Below are 20,527 nucleotides of genomic sequence, written 5' to 3' on the forward strand. Positions count from 1 at the left end.
TCTCCGAGGGGCCGAAAGGGGGCTTCCCCTGACAGACTATGGGTTGGGCCGTGCAAGGGGCCTCTCCTAAGAACGCGCGCCCAAAACAGAACAGACAGATAGTTGGGCCCGCAAGTATGGTGAGCGGGGTAGATCAAAACCGAAAGGGCCCATGAACTCGGTCCCTTGTCGCTGTCGGTGGTCGAAGGTTCGAATCGGGTCGTGTTGGTAGTTCTCTAGACAATCTAAGTGATAGAGTACATGGTATACTATTGCGCCTTATATACGCGGGCCCGCAAAGGGAGTGATCGGACACCCTGGCCTCTCCTGCTCCTTCTTGCCCCTGTTCCTGGCCGCAGAGGGGATGATCGTACATTCCTTGCGGGCCAGGTGCTACTCCTAGCCTCCTAGCACTCCTCCCCAGTCCCCTGGTGTCGAGTTGGGCTCGGCGACAGCTCGACACGTCGTTCTCGGTCATGTGCTTCCCACGTGTGCGTTCCTCCTACTGGGGCGCATGTTCCCCGTTGTCACATGCTGCATGCTACGGGCCCGCGATGGCCCGACACCAGCGCCCGGAGCGGACGGGCCGGGTCTTATCCGTGACACTTTACCTAAAAATTTGCACAATTATCTTGTCTACATATATTTTAATCTAACTCTACTCTCTCTCACATTTGACCAGGCTTCCCAGAAAAGTTCCACAAAATCTTGCCTAACCCAGATTTGTGGAAGGTTATGATTGAAGTGCCAGAGCTAGTGTATGATTAGTAGATTTCACCTCCATATTGAACCTAGAAGCAACTATTTCTTCTTCTTCTTCTCTGCAACTATACTCTTCCAAAAAAAGGCAATCACCAATAAATGCCACAAAAATCTAAGAATATAAATTTTTTTAAGCTAGAAACATTCTATACTGGTAGCAGGGATAATAATGTATTGTTCTGGTTCATTGCAGCAAAATCCATCAAGAAATGCAGTATCAATATCAGTCTATAAATGATGATATTGTAGAGATGAATTTTATATTGCTGGTTGTTTAAAAAAGATCTGAAATACTTTTAGAGGTAGTGTTGATAATTATACATAATTATGTCATCCATTTATTGCCAAACCCTAGTATTACTGGTATAGAGAACGCTCCTGTGCATGATTCTTGATTGTTAGGGGCAGCATACATATCCATGTTGATATAAAGTTAATCATGTCTTTTACTTGGAATAAATCATCAATGTATGTGACAGTGTTACACTGTTTTGAAACACTGATTATATAATCAATACAAATTCCGGTGCTGGAAACAGCTGTAGTATAGCCATAGATAGTTCAGACATTGGGTTTCTGCGGGGATTGTGTTCTGCGCTTAGCAGAATTGTTGAGAGGGATGGGTAAATGTGCTGCGGGCGCGCATTTGGGCGGGAGATGGAGGGCGGAAGAGCAGTTGGTAAGCAACACGTGCCCGCGGGCCGGTCGTTTGCTTCTTTTTCCCTCGCTCCACAGCCTTCTCTCACCCGTCGTCATTAACGCTGCTGCCATGCTGCACGCCTACGCGCCGGTGGGGCCTCATCGAGCAGAGCCTGGTGAGTCGCCGCTGCTCACGCTTTGGCTTGCGGCCTCTGGAGATGTGTTGTCGCGGTGGAGGACAAAGGTGAGTCAGCATCTTGATCCTCTCGTTGTCTTGCTAACCAGTTGTGCGGGGCCTGCAGCCACATAAATTCGCTCGAGCATCTTGGCACCAACACCTGCCATCCTGGAATGTGTCTATTCACGGGCGGGACAGCAAGCTACAGGGATGGCAACAGCAACAAGACAGCGCCCCGGCAACGAATGCACGGCTGGCGACAGATATACTGTACCCGCGGGTGGTCAGTCGCAACCTTGTTGCTTTCCAGCAAGCAAACTGTTGCAAAAGCACTGATCCTGGTTGACAGGCCGGTCGCGATAGTGCCCTCCAATATTGACCCCTCGCTTTCGTGGAAACGTGAAGCTTTCGATGGGCTCATTCCGAGGATCATACCCAGCGAAAGAGAGTGTTTACTTGAGTTGGCAAACTGCCATAGTGTTGAGCTCTGGCCTGTCGTCGAGGGCATTGCGCTGACAAATGCATTTGGTGTGGAACTAGGGGTCACGGAGCAGGAGTATGGTGGAATCTTCCCCCATGTTAGCTGTGCAAATCATTGGTAAGTTTCTCTCTGGTCCGATGGTTGACTGAAGATTAAACCCAGTTGCGGACTGAATACTGCTATAAAATGGGACCCTGCAACATTCTCAGTGTCGATGTACTCTCTCCGTGATGTCCAAGCCGGAGAGGAAATCCACAACCAGTATATTGATGTTCTCGCCCTCGCGCCAAACGACGGGCCCAGCTCGCCCAATACGACTTTGTTTGTCTTTGCCAACACTGCGATTTGCCCGATGATGAAGCCGTCGCGAAAAGCGATGCCGCCAGGGCTGAGCTGCGCGACTGGCGCAACACACACACACAAGATTCGAGCCTTGGGCAGAGGGATATGTGTCGTTCGGATGACGTCGTTATCGAGTCGAGTCTGCGGGCGCTGGAGCTCGTCAGACAAGAGGGCTTATGGGGAATGCAGGTTCCGTTTATGGAGGACCTCGCATTGAGCTACGCGGTCCTTGGTGATGAAGAGCGGTTCCGAGTGTGGGCGGAGAAGGTTGTAGAGCTATGCTGTGGTCAGGATCCGAAACGGGCACACAAGTTTGCACAGTGGCTCGCGGACCCCCGCGTCGTATAGGAGATGGGGATGGCAGACGAAACAGAGGAAACGTAGGTCGTCTAACTCATCTCATTCATCCAGAAACTAATTTATGCAGTACTTGACAAACAGAAAAGTACGATGCTGAACCAACTTTTTTTTACCGCGGAAGCCCTGGTGAAATACGGCAAGATGGAGCGAGTGAATTGAGAATAAACGGCAGAGAGAGACTACTTGTCAGCTTGTCAGTGTCTGACGCCCCTTCTCTCGCGCTCTCTAAAACCCCACCAACGACGTGTTCCAAGTCGAATGTCCCTCAAGCCTTTGTCGTTGCTGCGAGGACGCCAAATTCAGCCTTTAAATTCTGAAATGTCCTAAGTGAGCGCAAGTGTTGGTGATAAAGCGAAAACTGACCTTATAACCCTCAACATTGTAGCAAATTTGAGGTGTCAGACGATGCTTCACGCGCGGAACGGCGCGTTCTCCATGTTCGCGAACACCATTGAACAGCCGCGTAAGTAATGGTGTCCTCGCTTCTTCTCATGGTTGTTGTGGTGGTGGAAGAGATGGCTGGCACTAGGTGGTGGAGAGTCCAAAGGCTATGTATACAAGCACTAGTATGAGCCTTGTATGCCATGTATTATGCTAGTTGTGGGTCAATGTGGAGTTGATTAAGTATACCAACTGATTGCCTTGATAGCTACTTGTATACCAGAAAAAATCTCATCGGCCGGATCACAGATCCGAGTACCACATTTTCTGAAAATTTTCTGCGGCAGAAAATTAGAAATCTTCTGACTCAGAAAATTTCCAGAAGATTCTCAGAAGATTGATGGAAAATTCTAAATTTTCCGTGACAGAAAATCCTCGGAAAATCTTCAGAAGATTTTCAGAAAATTTCAAATTTTCTGTGCATTTTCTGGGGCAGAAAATACATTAATGTCCGTAGTGTTCCTAGGTACACCTACTGGATTTAGGCTAAATACTACCACTACGGCTCGCCAAGAGCGCTGGGGGCCCAGTGGTCAGCAAACACCCTCTATGGCTAGATCTATGCATAAAATGCTGGTGAGGTCCACAGAAAGCTATCCATAAGATATGGGTGTTCCACCAGAGACCTATAACTGAGACTTGTGACAGGAATTGTGACAGGATATCAAACCTGATATTACACAACAGGATTGACAGATATCACTTATGTAATATCATATATAATATCCTTAAGTCCTATTTCTTCAGGCCGATGACCCGGTATGTAGTTAGGGGGACTGTGTGATAGGGAAAAGAGATTATCATCCTAATTGGGATGAAATTGATGGATCTCTATATAGCCATCAGAATCACTGATGCCAATCAAAAATGGTTCCACATCAAGGTATATATCTAGATGCCATCACTCCATCACTGATAACCCTCTCAGGTAGTCTAATAATAATAAATTCAAGGGCTGTTATATATTACAAATAGCTGGACCCATATCTTATGCATAATATTCCCTGGACACCACCCATATCTTATGCATAGATCTGACTATTGTAAGGGCAACCCTGGAGACTCCGACGAAAGCCTAGCAGGGGAGGATCCAAAGCGTGAATAAAAGCTACGGGAAATACACGGAGGGACCGACCTAGCAGGGGAGGATCCAAAGAGAAGAAACTCTAAGGGTCCGCCTGCTAGGGCGCCAACTATATACTGGTCGTCCGTAACTGCCGACGTAGAGCGCAGAAGGCCTGAGCGGCGTCGCAGGCTCTGTCCCAAGGTGATCGTTGGGAGGGTCTTGACGGATCGGTGATTGTGCGGGCGAAGGAGGCCGTGGGACGATGGTCGGGGTGGGTCGGAGCGTCCGAGGGGCGCCGGTCGGATGCGCCTCGGATGCGTTCGGAGGGTCGAAGGAGGCCAAGCGGGGGTTCCCCTGACATCACCCCCCTTTGAATGCGGCGTCCCGACGCATAATACGGAAGGGCAGCGAGTCGAAGGTTGCTGAGGCGATGTGCCGTGGTTTACCCGGTATCTCCGATAGAAGTCCGCAATCTTGTCTGGCGCAAAGACACGGTCGAACCGAACCCACGAGTCGTGTGAAGCATCGTAGCCTTTCCACCTGACGAAATAGTTAAGACGCTTATACCTTATCCTGGCATCCAAGATTTCCTCGACTTCCCATTCGGGAACTCCGTCCTCTAGTTCGGGGGCGGTTCGTCGTAGCCGGGTCGTCCGTCGAAGGGGGTCGTCCTGAGCGGGCTCGAGCTTAACAGGGGAAGACGGGGTGGAGCTTGGAGTAACGCGGGGGGAGGTCTAGCTTGTAGGCACCTTTGCTAACCTCTGCGAGCACCTTGAACGGTCCAAGGCGCTTGTGGGAGAACTTCTCGGAGGGCCGAGTCGTTCTAATGTCAGAGGCGTCCAACCAAACCTTATCACCAACTTGAATCTTCGGAGCGTCCGAACGTTTCCGATCGTAGTACCGTTTATACTCGTCTTTGGCTTTAACGAGTGCGGCCTTTGCCTCGGAGACGCCGTTAGCTATCCGATCGCGAAACTTCGTTTACCGACTCCAACTCTGAGCGGGCGCCTGGCTCGAAACCCATTCGGGAAGCCGGCCAGTGTCCGTCATAAAGGGTACCTGTTGAGTGGAGGAGTGAACGTGGTTGTTATAGGCGAACTCAGCGGCAGGGATAAGCTCGTCCCAGTCGTCTTGTTGGTAGTTGGTGAAGATCCGGATGTACTGCTCGAGCTCTTGGTTAACGCGCTCGGTTTGTCCGTCGGTTTTGCGGGTGGTAAGCCGTGGAGGTAGCCGGTTTGACGCCAATTAAGCGCCAGAGTTCGCGTGAAGTCAGCGATGAACTGCGAGCCACGGTCCGAAATGTACTTCTCGGGGTTCCGTGGTGCCTCCAGACGTTCCGATAGTACAAGCGGGCAGCTCCGACCGCGTCTATTGTTGTATGGCACTCAGTGAAGTGGGGGCGCTTTCCGAGGGCGTCGACCACTACCATAACCGCGTCATACCCATGGGCCTCGGGCAGCTCGACAATGAAGTCTACAGTGACAGTGTGCCAACGTTCGGGCGGGACTTCGGTCGGATGGAGCTCTCCATGGGAAGCCCTGGAGGGCCTTCGTGCGGCAGCATAAGTCGCAGGTCGCGACGTAGCGTCCGATATGGCGAGACATCTGCGGCCACCAGTAGTTGCCGCGAAACCAACTCTAAGGTCTTGAACCGCCCGGCGTGTCCGGCGACTCGCGTATCGTGGCAGAGCTCGATGATGCGCCTCCTTAGGTCCTTGTCTTTAGGGACTACAACCTTGCCGCGGAAGTACAGGAGGTCGCCGGAGACAGCCCACTCGTCCGAACGTGATGAGCGGGGCCCCGAACTTGACCTCGGACCTTCAAGAGTTGCCGGGCCGCAAGCGCGACGGGCTCCTCTAGGTCAGGCTCACCGGATAGCGCTTCCTTGATGTCGCGGACAAGTTCGGAGCCAGGCCCAGAGACGGTGACGGCCTCAAGCGCGAACGTGGAACAGTTCGGGGCGTAAGAGGGTGACATCCGAGTTGTCGTCGGAGATACCGTGGTCGGGCCGGCGAGAGAGAGCATCGGGACGGCCCATCTGGCGACCTGGGACGTGGTGCAGCGTAAAGTCAAACCTGGAAAGGTACAACGACCATCGGGCTTGCCGACGGTTAAGGTGCTGTGCCTTTCGGAAATACTCCAAATTCTTATGGTCAGTCCAGATCTCGACCGGATGCGCGGCGCCCTCGAGGAAATGCCGATACTCCTCGAGTGCGCGGATGATCGCGAGCATCTCCTTGTCGTGAATCTCGTAGTTGCGCTGGACATCATTTAAGCTTTTGGAATAGAACGCTACAGGGTGCCACTTCCCGTCCGGGCGGATTGTTGTGAAAGAACCGCCCCCGTCGCATAATCTGAGCTGTCTGCTTCAAGTCGGAAAGGCCGGGAGTCGTCCGGGATCGCTAAGACGGGCTCTGAGACGACCGCGTCTTTGATAGCTTGAAAGGCGGCGGCTCGGCGTCTCCCCAGGCCCATTTCTGGTCTTTCTTGGTGAGCGCGAAGAGGGGTTGCGCTAGGGCCGAGAAATCCCGAATGAACCTGCGGTAGAAATTAGCAAACCCCAGGAACTGCTGGACGTCCTTCTTGTTCTCGGGCGGAGGCCATGCGGAGACTCCGGCAACCTTAACGGGATCCATTTCGACGTGGTTGTGAGAGATGATAACCCCCAGGTACTCGATTGACGATTTCTCAAGTCGCACTTCTCCTTGCGAAGGTACAGCTTGTGCATTCGGAGTCGCCAAGGACTTCACGGACGATCTCGCGGTGCTTACGGAGGTCCGAATGCGCGATAAGGATATCGTCGAGGTAGATCATGACGTCTCCTGAGAGAATGAGATCCTGGAAAATGTCATTCATCATCGTTTGGAAAGTCGGGGGAGTTCGTCAGGCCAAAATACATCACCAAAGGTTCGAACAACCCTCGGTTGGTCCGAAAGGCCGCCTTCCACTCGTCTCCTTCTTTAATCCGGACGTTATTAAAGCCCCAGCGAACGTCGAGTTTGGTGAAGTGAAGGGCGCCCTTAAGCCTGTTGATAAGGTCATTAATCAACGGGAGGGGGTACCGGTTCTTAATCGTCATCGCGTTGAGGGCGCGGTAGTCCTGGACAAACCGAAGTCCTCCGTCCTTTTTCTTAACGAAGAAGACGGGGAAGCCATCGGAGATTTCGAAGGGCGGATACGGCCTGTGGCAAGTCCCTCCTCGATGAACTCGTCAAGTTCGCGCTGTTCAAGGGGGAGATCGGATACACCTTGCAATTAGCGGGCTTCGCGTCGGGAACGAGTTCGATAGCGTGGTCCCAAGCCCTCCGCTCTGGTAACGTGTCGAAGGACTCCTTGTCAAAGACGTCTTGGAACTCCTTGGCCCAGTCCGGAATCTCCCAAGGCGGGGGGGCCGAGTTACGGGCGAAGGCCTCTGCAAGGCGTTGGGACACGGTGCTCCCAGCACGAATCTCCTCGATTGGGCGAAAGGAGGTGTAGAAGATGCGGTCGCCGTCTTCAAGATGCTCGTCGTCGTCAAGGTCTGGTGAGCGCTCCGGAGGGTCCGAAGGAGCTCCGAGTTCGTCGTCGGCATCGTCTGGGCCAGCGATATCGATAGCGCAAACGGTGGGGAAGGCGCCCGCAAGTAAGCGCGATTTAAGGAGTCGGAGGCGGCGAACCTCAGCGCTCGGTCCGTTCCTCGTCGCGGCAGGTGGAGCAGCCGGGGGCAGCGGCTCATTTTCACCTCCTTTGTTTCCCAGTTGATCTCGGGGTTATGCTTTTTGAGCCAGGAGTACCCGAGTATCAAGTCCTGTTTCCCAAGGTGGGTTACAGCCAGCTGAACGCGTTCGGAGTGTCCGTTGTATCGTAGGACCAGGTCCGCGATTTGGCGAATAGACCCAGCATCATTGGGGGTGCCGTCGACATTGTAGACCGGTATGGGTACTGAGAGATTTCGGACTGGCACGTTGTTTCGGTTGACGTATTCTGTGTCGATAAAGTCCGAAGTGGCTCCGCAGTCGACCAGACCCGAGAGGGAGAGCTTGGCGCGTTCGCAGTGGACTCAAGTTCAAGGGGGAGTGCAGCGAGTTAACGCCAGGAGCGGCAGAGATGGTATAACTGCCAGGTAGCTTTTTCTCCCAGGCAAGTCGGCGAATCCGAAGGGGGCTTCGGAGGGGGCAGGGGGTGCGTCTTTCGTTTCAGGCTCGTTGTAAGGCAAGGGAGTTGATTCATCATACAAACAAGTGAAACGATTTATGGGCCTGACGAGGGCACACCAGTCACTCGTCAGGGGACAAAATCCTCTGCCGGAGCCTCCGAATGCGCTTCTGCTAAGGCCGCGGTGTCGGACAACCGCGCAAGTAGCTCTCCCAGCATCTCATCGCCAAGTTGCTGGATCACCTCGTCGAGGATGTCCATATGGCGAACACATGGCGGGGAGCGGACAGTCCCGAGCCAAGTGATTGGGGTCGCCGCATCTGAAGCAGGCTCGACAAGGGGCGCCCCGAGCCCTAGTACGATCCAACTCCATAGGGACGGGAGCCGGAGGTACCGGGACGGGGCGCGGGCCGCGGGTGGCGCAGGTGCGGCCACCGGGCGGATGGGGAACGGAGTTGCCGAACGAGTGATGGGGAAGGCGCGCGGAGCTCCCAGCGGTCGGCGGGGTAGCCGTTCCCTTAATGAGCTTCGCTCGCACCAGGGCTTCATATTGTCGGAAAGCCCGAGTGCGCCAGCCCAGATAGTCACGGAGGTCTGGGGGTCGTTCGAAGAGGTGATGCCGTTGTTGATCAAGGGGTCAAGTCCGTGGCGGTACTTGGTTACCTTAACCAACGCGTCTTGAAGCCAGCGAGGTCCATCAAGTCCTCGAAGTCGTCGGTATATCCGTAGACATCCCGCGTTCCCATGTGATAACCCGCTTTCCAACTTAGCGAGCGCGAGGTCCTGTTCGTTCTCCTCGACAAACCGAAGGCGAAACTCGGAGAGGAACTGGCTCCACCAGGGGAAGGGGAAGGGGTTTTTGCTCCCATGACGCTCTGCCCATTGCTGAGCAGGTCCCTCCGCCATATAGGACATGGCGTAGCGGGACGGCCTTTTCTTCGCTCGGCTCTCCGTTAACTACGAAGGCCTCCGGGGCAAGCCGAGCGTAGGTTTTGACCGCGTATAGGAAGGCGCGGCCGCGTTTGCGATCTCCGTTAAACGCAAAAGGGGGGTTTGGTCGTAAGACCAGTTTTGAGGCAACAGTAATGTCACCAAATAACGCATCCGCGTCGGGGCATTCGGAGATGCCAAGGCGGTTCGGGAGCTGCCGGAGGTGGTGCGGCAGCGGAAGCCTGGGAAGCAAGGTGGGTGAGGATATTGGTGAGGTTGTCTAGTTTCGCCTCAAGTGCGTCCATGCGCGTCAGCGTCCGGAGCAGCTCCGGTAGACATAGCGGGCGTAAAGACGACAAGAGCAGAGGAGGAGGGGTCAAGTGGCAGGGGCGGTGACGGGGGGGTACGGACTCGTACTCCGAGCCTGAGTCAGCACCAAACCTGGCAATCTTGACCGGTTAATCCCGTAGAGAGTTTCTTCTGCTGTAAGGGCAACCCTGGAGACTCCGACGAAAGCCTAGCAGGGGAGGATCCAAAGCGTGAATAAAAGCTACGGGAAATACACGGAGGGACCGACCTAGCAGGGGAGGATCCAAAGAGAAGAAACTCTAAGGGTCCGCCTGCTAGGGCGCCAACTATATACTGGTCGTCCGTAACTGCCGACGGAGCGCAGAAGGCCTGAGCGGCGTCGCAGGCTCTGTCCCAAGGTGATCGTTGGGAGGGTCTTGACGGATCGGTGATTGTGCGGGCGAAGGAGGCCGTGGACGATGGTCGGGGTGGGTCGGAGCGTCCGAGGGGGCGCCGGTCGGATGCGCCTCGGATGCGTTCGGAGGGTCCGAAGGAGGCCGAAGCGGGGGTTCCCCTGACAACTATAGGAGCTGTGCTCAGACAGGTGCTGAAAAACCCGATGAGTCCAGCATGAACCACAGCGCCGAGGAGTTCGACCGCGAGTCCATCACAGAGCCTGGAGGCGACGACGATGACCGCGGATGGGCGCAGTCATGGGGAGAAGCTCATGAGGCATTGTTTAACAACGATGAATGGCTTGCAGAGCACACACCTGCCGATTTGGCTTCTGAAAGCCGCCCCGCAACGCCATCCAGCATGCCGTCGCTCGAGTCCATCTTCACCAGCCCCTACCCATCCTACCCCGGCTCCCCGACCTTGTCATCCACCAGCCACGTTGACACGCTTCCCGCACAAAAGCTGCCGTCCCAGCCCGTCTCGAACGGGCCATTTGTGTTCCATATCGGAGTCCCAGCCCCAGCAGGCATAAAACGTTCGTTTGCCGGTCGCGCTGAGATGCTTTCACAAGAGGAGACGGAGGAGAGTGAGAGAGAGACGCGAGACGTAAGTCACATGTGTCAGCACGGCCACGCACCGCTGATCCGATCTGTCAAGCAGTGGCACGGCCACGTCTCTTGCCTCCCACCTACCACGAGTGTACCTTGCCCGCGCACAACCCCAACGGCTGTGTCATCTGCGTGCGAGCCCAAGCCATTAAACGCAAGCTGTTGCGGTACATCGCCGAGCAGCATGCGGCTGTCATTGCTGACGCGTCCCGTAGCAATGCACATTCGGCTGCAGCGAGAAACGCGTACGAGCAGTCGCCGCTGGCCGCCAACGAGGCTACACTTGAGGCTACAACTGCCCGCCCTCTTGATGCTCACGTAGAACCGCCGCCGTCCTCGCAAATGGCTCGGGAGCGACTGCATATGGCTGCAGACACACTGCCCATGGCTAGCTCGCCGTTGTTGTGGTGCGTCGACCAAAAACGCATCGCTACCGCTGCTTACACGTTCCTCAGCGATGTGACATCCTCTGGAACATCTGCCATGTCCGGAAACGCGTCCGAGCAGCCGCCGCTTGCTGCCAGCATGACTACTGCCCATTATGCGGCTACACTTTCCCCAGACACACACCGTCGACCCACCACCCTGGCCGACAAACGTGGAGCATTTGCGCGCCCGTCGTGGAAGCGTTTACTGCCGCTAGTCCGCTTCGACGTGACCAGAATCGTGTTCCTCTAACAATCGTTGTTCCTTCGCGCGCCCTTTCTTCTATCAACCTCGACACTAGCGACGAGGAGATGGGGACGGCTTCCTGATATTGCCGCCTGGTCTTGAGGCTCCGCGCCCACGCCCCCAGCTTCTGCCTGACATTCCGCGCGGCGTCTCGCAGTCCGAATCGCCGCACCCTGCGTATACTACTCAGCTGGTGGAGACACCACAATCTATGTCGCCAGCGGAGTCCCAGGCGGAAGAGTGCCTCCAGTCGCTCCAATACGACTACCACTTCACAGCACCACCACTCACGGACGCTCAGTGGCGGCAATATCGATGGAGTATGGTCGACTTGGAGACACTTTTGGCTGCAAACCCGTCTCCATCTGACTCACACGCGCCCGGCCGCGTGTCTATTCGCCTGCGGACAGAGAACCAGCACCTTGCGCGCGACGTTCGAAACGTGATGCATGGTCTTGGCACAAAGTTGCGGAGTGAATTTGCGGTCTCTGTCATGCCGCTTTTCGCACTTTTCGAAGCGCACTGCTGCACGACCTAGCCAACTTAGTCGACACCCACGCAACCGGACCCGTTGTTCTCTATCGACCCCGCCCGGAGCACCCCGCCTACAGGGTAGATCTCAACACGGCCCGTCATGAACCTACCCCGAGTACGCCTACTTTTCCCGTGCCAGGCCAGAATCAATCTAATCATTTTTTTCGGGCAGCGCCGCCACAAGTCGAGCTTCACGGCCCCGCAAGCATGGCGCGACGTGCCAGCGAGGAGCTTATTAAGCAGTTACTGCCAATTGTTTGCCCCGATGCCGAATTGGCTCCCCGCCTTGCGGAGCGATGGGCGGAGAAGCGCGGCGCGGAAACTCTACGGTTCCATTTTATCGACCAACCCGTTCTGGACGCGAAGGTGGTGGCCATGTTGGAGGTTTTGTTGGACTTGGGACGCGTGTCACGAGGCCGGCCGCCGCTTTGAGGTGGGCATGTTGGAAGAATGTATTGGGGTGCGCTACATCCCGGCTGCCGAGCGAGTCTTGCGACACCTGCAGGACAACGACTTCTTCGACATCGCCCTCCCTTCTGATGCAGATGGCATCTTCCTTCGTGATCTCATTGCGAGTGCGGAGAATGGTGATGGAACCTCCAGCTCAGATAGCTTCAGCGTACAGACCCCCTCTAATAGCAGCGGGGAGTTCGCGGGGCTTCGGTACCCATACAGCTCGTCCTCCAGCAGTGCTTCCGACCCCCTTGAGGGTATCAGCGACGCTGCCGAATACCTCCGAAGAATCCGCCCCGTCCGCGTTCCCGACAGCTCCCACGCCGCCTTCATTGATCCCGCGATTGCCCGGGTCATTGACGATGCTCACGCTCAAATGCAACAGGCTTCGTAGAGGTGGGTACCACTCTTTTCTGTTCGCCGCGGATGTCCTAACATCTGCTGCTGACAGAATGGATAAGGGTACATACTTCTTGAAAGTTCTTGTGTTTTTCTTGTTCCCTTGTACCACCACTGCCACTTTCTTGCCAACATTCCCCACAGTCACCATCAATTATCCTACGACATTTGTCATCAACTTACTAATTTTCTTGGGCCTGCTACTTATGGCCACCCTTGCTGCTCCTCCTTCTTGGCTTCCCTCACTACCACATAACTCCCCTCTTCTTGCCTTCTCTCCTTTGCACTCTATCTCTGATGCTACACCCTGGCTGTTGGGCTGCTGCTACAAACTAGTTTGTAGTATTTTGCACTCCTTTATACAGCTATGTTTGCAATTCAAACATGTGCAGCTATCTGTGGTAGAGTGGATCCTAAGGAAGAGTGTTCTGCTGCCTTCAGCCAGAAGCACACCAGCTCCAGTTTGTAAAGATGGACTTAGCTGTTTTGCTCTTAGAACTGATGGCTGAACTTCTGCCACAACACAAAAACACTGTTTAGGCTTCACACCAGAGGGTGATGCAGATATTTGGGAAGATGATGATGAATACATATTCTACCCAGTGGAAATGACTGATGAGCATGGCAAAGGCTTCCAAGCCTTCACTATGTACAAGAGGGTGGACAAGAAGATCAGACCAGTCTCTACAACATTTTCACCAGAATATGAGGTGAAGTGCACCATTCCCGAAGATCCTTTGAAATCCCTGCCATATTTAACCCGAACTCCCCCTGACTTTACGCCCACTACACGAATCTCACATGAACGAATAGCACAACTAGAAGTTAACGCAGATGGGTTCTTAACATCTGAAGAAGAGAAGCTGATCAAACACATTCTTGTGCTGAATGAAACAGCATTGGCCTTTGAAGATAAGGAAAGAGGCACCTTCAAAGATGAATATTTCACCCCCTACAAGATGGCAACTATTCCTCATACCCCTTGGGAGTACAAGAACATTCCCATTCCCCCTGGGATTTTGGATAAAGTTATTGAAGTACTCAAGCTAAAGATGGAAGCAGGAGTATATGAAGGGTGTCAGTCATCCTACAGGTCAAGATGGTTCTGTGTATTGAAGAAAACAGGAAAACTACGCATTGTGCATGATTTGCAACCATTGAACAAAGTCACAATTCGTGATGCAGGAATGTTGCCTATTGTGGACGATTTTGTAGAAGGCTTTGCTGGCAGGCAATGCTACACTGTTTTTGATCTCTACTGGGGTTTTGATGCCCGCAAAATGGAACCCGAGAGCCGTGATATGACCGCATTTATGACCCCTTTAGGACTTCTCCGAATCACTTCAATGCCTACAGGATACACTAATTCACCTGCAGAATTCCAGAAATGCATGGTATTCATACTTCAAGACGAAATTCCACATATAGCAAATGTCTTCATTGATGATCTACCCATCAAAGGACCTCGATCGGCCTACTTAGATGATCATGGACACTCTCGCACACTTCCGGAAAACCCCGGAATTAGACAATTCATTTGGGAACATGCCGCTGATGTCCATCATATTATGCACAAGGTCAAATGTGCAGGTGGCACATTTTCTGGTACCAAAGTTCAAGTCTGTCGATGGGAAGCGCTTATTGTAGGGCAATGTTGCACTCCCGAAGGGTTCCCGACACCAAGAAAGTATCATCAATTATGGACTGGCCTATTCTCACCTCCCCTAAGGAGGTACGGCGATTCCTTGGCCTTTGCGGAACTGTGCGAATTTGGATTCCGAATTATTCCACTATCATTCGCCCATTAACGGAACTATACCGACAAAATGTTGATTTTGAATGGACCGAACGCCAAAATAGTGCTTTCCGCCACATTAAAGAGTTGATTATGTCAGCACCTGCGCTTACGCCTATTGATTACCAAAGCGATCATCTTGTGATCCTATCAGTAGACTCCAGCAAAGAGGGAACAGGCATGATCTTATCTCAACTTGATGAAAAAGGACGTAGGCGACCTGCACGTTATGGATCATTGCCCTATGAGTGAGCGTGAATCCCGGTACTCACAGCCAAAGTTAGAGTTATTTGGAGTATGTCGCGCGCTTCGGCATTGGCGCTTACACATCATTGGTCTACGGAATTTCCGGTTGGAAGTGGACGCCAAGTACATTCAAGGTCTACTTAACAGCCTAGACTTGCAGCCCGATGCCGCAGTTAACAGATGGATTCAAGGCATTCTGATGTTTGACTTCACTCTAGTGCACGTTCCAGCAACCAAGTTCCAAGGACCTGATGCCCTGTCAAGACGTGGACTAGCTCCAGGAGAAGAGGCAGCAGATGATGATGACTCCTGGTTGGATGAGATTGCATTATTAGTCCAAGTGGTGAACCCTCCATCATTTCCTGATCCAGCATTATCCCTGCCATCGTCTCATCTCGCAAGATCAGCACAAGAGGCAGACTTGCGTCACATTGAACACTTCCTGAAGACTCTAGAATCCCCTCAGTTTCCCACTCCCCAGAAGCATCAGTGTTTCCTAAGGCAAGCCTCTCAATATTTTATGCAGGATGGGAAGCTCTTCAAACGAAATCCATATGAACCGCCTCTCAGGGTCATTACGGACCCTAATGCTCGACTTCAAATACTAACACAAGCTCATGAAGAGTTGGGACATAAAGGAGTTCGTGCATTATGGGAAATGCTGCGAAATCGTTTCTTTTGGCCAAAAATGAGCAATGATATTTCGCATCACGTCGCATCATGTCACACCTGTCAAGTCCGCAGCACTCGAAAGCTAGAAAAGCCAATCACCGTATCCACTCCAGTGGCCATTTTTCAAAAGCTACACATCGACATCATGCTAATGCCTCAGGCCAGAAAATTCACCAAGATCGTTGCCGCTCGCAATGACCTCACCGGTATGGTGGAAGCAATGGCGATTGAGGACGCCACAGCTGCTACACTGGCCAAGTTCTTTTGGACCCATATCTACTGTCGCTATGGCTGCCCCTGGAGAGTGATTACGGACAACGGATCAGAAGTCAAGGCTGGATTTGCCGAACTGATGCAGCGGCTCCGAGTTCCTCACGTGCGCATATCTGGATACAACAAGCATGCCAATGGTGTAGTGGAACGGGGACACTTCACGCTTCGCGAGGCACTTGTAAAGGCATGTGGAAGCAGAATTGACACGTGGCCAGAGAAGTTACCTTTGGCACTCCTTGCAGACCGCATTACCGTGAAGCATAGCACAGGTTTTTCCCCTTATCAGCTGCTTCACGGAAGTGATCCTATCCTCCCATTTGATTTGACAGAGGCTACGTTCCTGGTCACTGGCTTCCGCACCAACATGGACACTACTGAGCTTCTTGCGCTTCGAATACGTCAACTCAGCAAGCTTAACAGTGATGTGCAACGTGCTGCCTCAGCTCTCAAAGCCGCTCGTTTCCATTCTAAAGCACAATTCGAGTGAAAGTTCAAGCATCGTCTTCAGAAGGACAACTATGCTCCTGGTGAACTAGTCTTAATCCGCAACATCGGAATTGAGAATCAAGTTGGCCTGAAGCGAAAAACTGAGGACCGGTACTTGGGACCATATGAGGTTATCAGGCAGAATGCTGGGGGAGCTTATATCCTCAGCGAACTTGATGGAGCCGTATTTGCCATGAACCCCGTGGCAGCCTTCCGACTACTCCCTTACATAACCCGGCGCCACAGCTTTATGAAATACGGTGCTGACACTGACAGCAGTAGTTCCCTCGAGGAAGACTTGACAGGCGGATCAAGTTCTGACGAGTCTGCGTAATTGGAAGCTATTGGTTCTTCTAGTTTCGTAATTGTTCCTTTTGAAGCCTTGCGGCACCACATCCGAAGCACTCAAGTACCAAGTACCATGCGTTCAGAACGACCTTCACACCGCTCTCACTCCCTACACCACCACCACCACCCCCATTCAATGTCCAGCCCTGCTCCAAAGTCTGGTCGTCTTTCAGAACACAAGATGTACCCTCTGTTGGAGCCCTTTGTGAATGAGTGGGAGGAGGAGCAGGAGAGGTGGACACAGTGGATGGCCAAAGCAGTGCGTCACGAAACCCGCTCAAGATAGTGGGGCACTAATTTGCCAGCTAGTGTCGCAGGTGGCTGTCGCGCGTTAACCCATTACATCGCTTCCGGCAACGAAATACCATTCCCCTTCCCACATTCGACTTCATCATTCCTCCCTTACCCCCACCCATTGCCATTCACGTCTCTACAACTACTACCCACCGTTCCGCCTTGCCTGAACCCTCGTTGAGCACATTCAGTGCACATTGCTATGCAGGGTCACTAGAAGAGGAGATGTGTCGGCTACCGTAATGAGCACGGCAAGCAGGGCAATGGGTTTCTTGATGTAAATAACCATCCCCTCCCTCTGAACATTATTTCTTGGCCGATTTGGATGTGAATTGCTCCTGGAACGAGAAGTCTCAGGTGGTTTCTGTATTCCCAACTGGGGACAGTTGGATATTCTGTTCGCCGCGGATGTCATGCCTGAAAATTGTTAGGCATGAATACAGAAACACACATGAGATTCACTTTCCAGGGAAAATTCACACCAGCTGAGAATATGCACCATGGACATGAAGATGTGCCTGATTTCAGTTGCAGAGCTTAGTCATCACACTTGGAATACAGCAATATGACACTCTGTCAGCTGTCTGCCAACTCTGACATATGACCTGACATATGAAACATGCACAGCTCTCCTGACTTGCGTCTTCTCATTATGCACTGCCCTCACAAGTCCAAACTAAAAATTAGTTTGAAACCATGTGCTGTCTCTGCACTGCAATTTTGACATGATTGACACTAGGCTACAGCTTTTAGCTATAATAGCCTGAAACACTACTTACTCCTTACTATTTTAGACTCAAGAAGCATTCTAATCTGTGCTATGTACATACACAGGATTGCACAGCCACATTCAAATGTGTATATAAAGTAGCCAGTAGCACTTCATTCTGTATCTACAAACTTGCTATCTGACTTTACCCCCAAACCCCCCCCTGGTGTAATTGAGTGTTCTCACTTAGTTGCCCTCTCTAGGTTCAATTGGCTTGAACCTAATACTGTTACGTTAACAGTCTACACTTGGAAAACGTTCCTTGTTTAGACACCCCTTTACGATTGAAGTGTTTCTTGTCTACTGTAACGACAGTAGACCCTGAGCACTTTCTCCCCCCCCACGACACATTCCCGAGTTACGCTCCGCCACCCGCGTGAGGTTGTTGCTCAACCCCCTTCCCCCACACCCCCTTCCTACTTCCTTTTCAGGAGAAACCTTGTCACCAGGATCCCACGAACATACGTGGATATTCCCGAACAAAGTCGCTTCCGGATATCTACGTAGGAAAACAATTTTTCCACTTGACACCGGAATCGGCTGATTGAGGGTGTGGACCGGAATGCCATTCCGGGCAACATAGTTTGTGTCAATGAAGTCGGAGGTGGCACCGCAGTCGACAAGCCCAGAGAGCGAGAGCTTCAGTGCGCTGGTGGTGGACTCTAGCTCCAACGGGAGGTGGAGGGAGTTCGCCCCAGGGGCAGCGGCAACAGTGTACTGCTTGGGCAGTTTCTTTTCCCAGGCAGTGAGGCGGCGAAGGACGATGACCGGAGTCGCGGGCGGAGTCGGAGACGGAGTCGAGGCGGGGCAGGAGAGGGTGTGTCTTTTGTTTCGGGCTCATTGAAGGGCAAGGAACTGCATTCATCATACAAAGAGGCAAAACAATTTATAGACGCAAATGAGGGCACACCAGTCACTCGTCGCAGGGGACAAAATCCTCTTCGGCCATCGACTCCGCTGCCGTCTCTGGCAGGGCAGCTGTGTCCGTGTAGCGGGCGATCAACTCCGCTAGCATCTCGTCACCGAGTTGTTGGATCACCTCGTCGAGGATGTCCATCGAGCGGACATCGGCGGGGAGGGGGCAATCCCGGGCGAGATGGTTTGGGTCGCCGCACCTGAAGCAGGCGCGACGAGGGGCACCCCGAGCCCTGGTGCGATCCAACTCCATAGGGACGGGAGCTGGAGGCGCCGGAGTGGGGGCGCGGGCCGCGGGTGGCACGACCGGAGCCACCGGGCGGAAGGGGCCGGAGCCGGGATGCGGTTGACCGGGAACGGAGTCCGAATCAAACCGCCAGGCGTCTTGGGGGCGGCTGACTTGATCAGCTTGGCCCGGACCAGGGCCTCGTATTGACGGAAGGCCGGGTGCGCCAACTAAGGTAATCCCGGAGGTCCGGGGTCGTTCGAGGACGTGATTCCGTTGTTGATCAAGGGATCAAGTCCATGGCGGAACTTGGTCACTTTGACCAACCAGCGTCTTCAAATCGGCGAGGTCCATCAGGTCCTCGAAGTCGTCAGTGTACTGGTAGACATCCTTTGTGCCCATGTGATAGGCGGAAGTCTCCAGCTTGGAGAGAGCGTGATCTTGCTTGTTCTCCTCGACGAACCGGAGTCGAAACTCGGAAACGAACGAGCCCCAGAACGGAAACGGAAACGGGGCTTTGCTTCCGTGGCGCTCCGCCCATTGCTGAGCGGGTCCTTCTGCCATGAACAACCATGGCATAGCAGACGGCCTTTTCCTCGCTCGCCTCTCCGTTGACCACGAAGGCCTCAGGGGCAAGGCGGGCGTAGTGCGGACCGCGAGAGGAAACGCGGCCGCATTTCCGGTCGCCGTTGAAGGTGAATGGGGGGTTTGGTCGCAAGACCAATTTTGAGGCAAGGTTGATGTCGCCAAAAAGGGCTTCGGAGTCGCCCTGGACCGGAGTCGGAGTCGGAATCGACATCTCCGGCGATGGTGTTTGGGGTCCGCCAGCATTATTAGCGGCGGCAGCGGCAGCGGAAGCCTGGTTGGTGAGTAAAGCAAGGGCCTCGGTTAGGCTATCGATTTTCGCCTCGAGTGAGTCCAGCCGGGCATCTGCGGTAGGAGTGACTCCGGACGGCATGACGGGTGCGGGGACCACAGGAGTAGAGGAGGAGGGGACAAGTGGCAGGGGCGGTGACGAGGGCAGAACAGACTCGTACTCCGAGCCTGAGTCAGCGCCGAACCTGGCAATCTTGTCCGGTTGATCCCATAGAGAGTTTCTTCTTCTGCTGTAAGGGCAACCCCGGAGGCCTGAGATCAAGGTCCTAGCAGGGGAGGATCCAAAGCGTGAACATTGGTAAGCGAATACAAATGAAGCTGACCTAGCAGGGGAGGATCCAAAGAGAAGAAACTCTGAGGGTCCGCCTGCTAGGTAGCTGACTATATACTGCTTGTCCGTAGCTGCCGCTGTCGGGCACAGAAGGCTTGGGCGGCGTCGCAGGCGAGGTCCCAGGGCGACCGTCGGGAGGGCGTTGACGGATCGGTGATTGTGCGGGCAAGATGGAGGGCCGGACCGGAGTCGGAACCGGAATCGGACCAGAGTCGGGCGCGTCTCCGGGCCAAAAGGGAGGTTCCCCTGACAGCATATCACAGTCTCTTCAACAAAATTGCTGCAGTACAGTGTGGCACTGGCTGGCCATTTGATGCTGCTGAGTTGGTAGGCCAATTTCAAAGAACAATTAATTGCCCAAAGTATGGACTGGGATGCATAGTATACTAATAACTAACTCTAACAATGCAAGTTGGAATACATACATCGAAACATGTGACTTTGACTTAGAGAATCAATATTTCATTACATTACCTAAATTGAAAACAGATCACCAGAGCAACTCAGATAAGTTTGAAAACATAAGGTCTCAGACTCAGGCAAAAGGCCCTTGTATAAAAGATATTCATTATTAT

At 53.3% G+C, this 20,527-nt stretch overlaps 1 protein-coding gene across 1 annotated transcript; it reads left to right on the top strand.

The window, feature by feature from the left end:
• Window positions 1-1,598: 1,598 nt before the first annotated feature.
• On the top strand, window positions 1,599-2,815 carry MIND_00043300 (SET domain-containing protein; the record flags this gene model as incomplete). Its single annotated transcript, XM_037357401.1, has 7 exons — window positions 1,599-1,624; window positions 1,683-1,841; window positions 1,908-2,156; window positions 2,202-2,360; window positions 2,414-2,648; window positions 2,730-2,761; window positions 2,809-2,815. The coding sequence occupies 7 exons, from the start codon at window positions 1,599-1,601 to the stop codon at window positions 2,813-2,815; spliced, it is 867 nt and encodes a 288-aa protein (XP_037225311.1).
• Between the last annotated feature and the right edge of the window lie 17,712 nt (window positions 2,816-20,527).

This window comes from Mycena indigotica (genome assembly GCF_014461135.1).
Source record: "Mycena indigotica strain 171206Taipei chromosome Unknown Mind.scaff0001, whole genome shotgun sequence".
In the NCBI taxonomy this organism is placed as follows: domain Eukaryota; kingdom Fungi; phylum Basidiomycota; class Agaricomycetes; order Agaricales; family Mycenaceae; genus Mycena; species Mycena indigotica.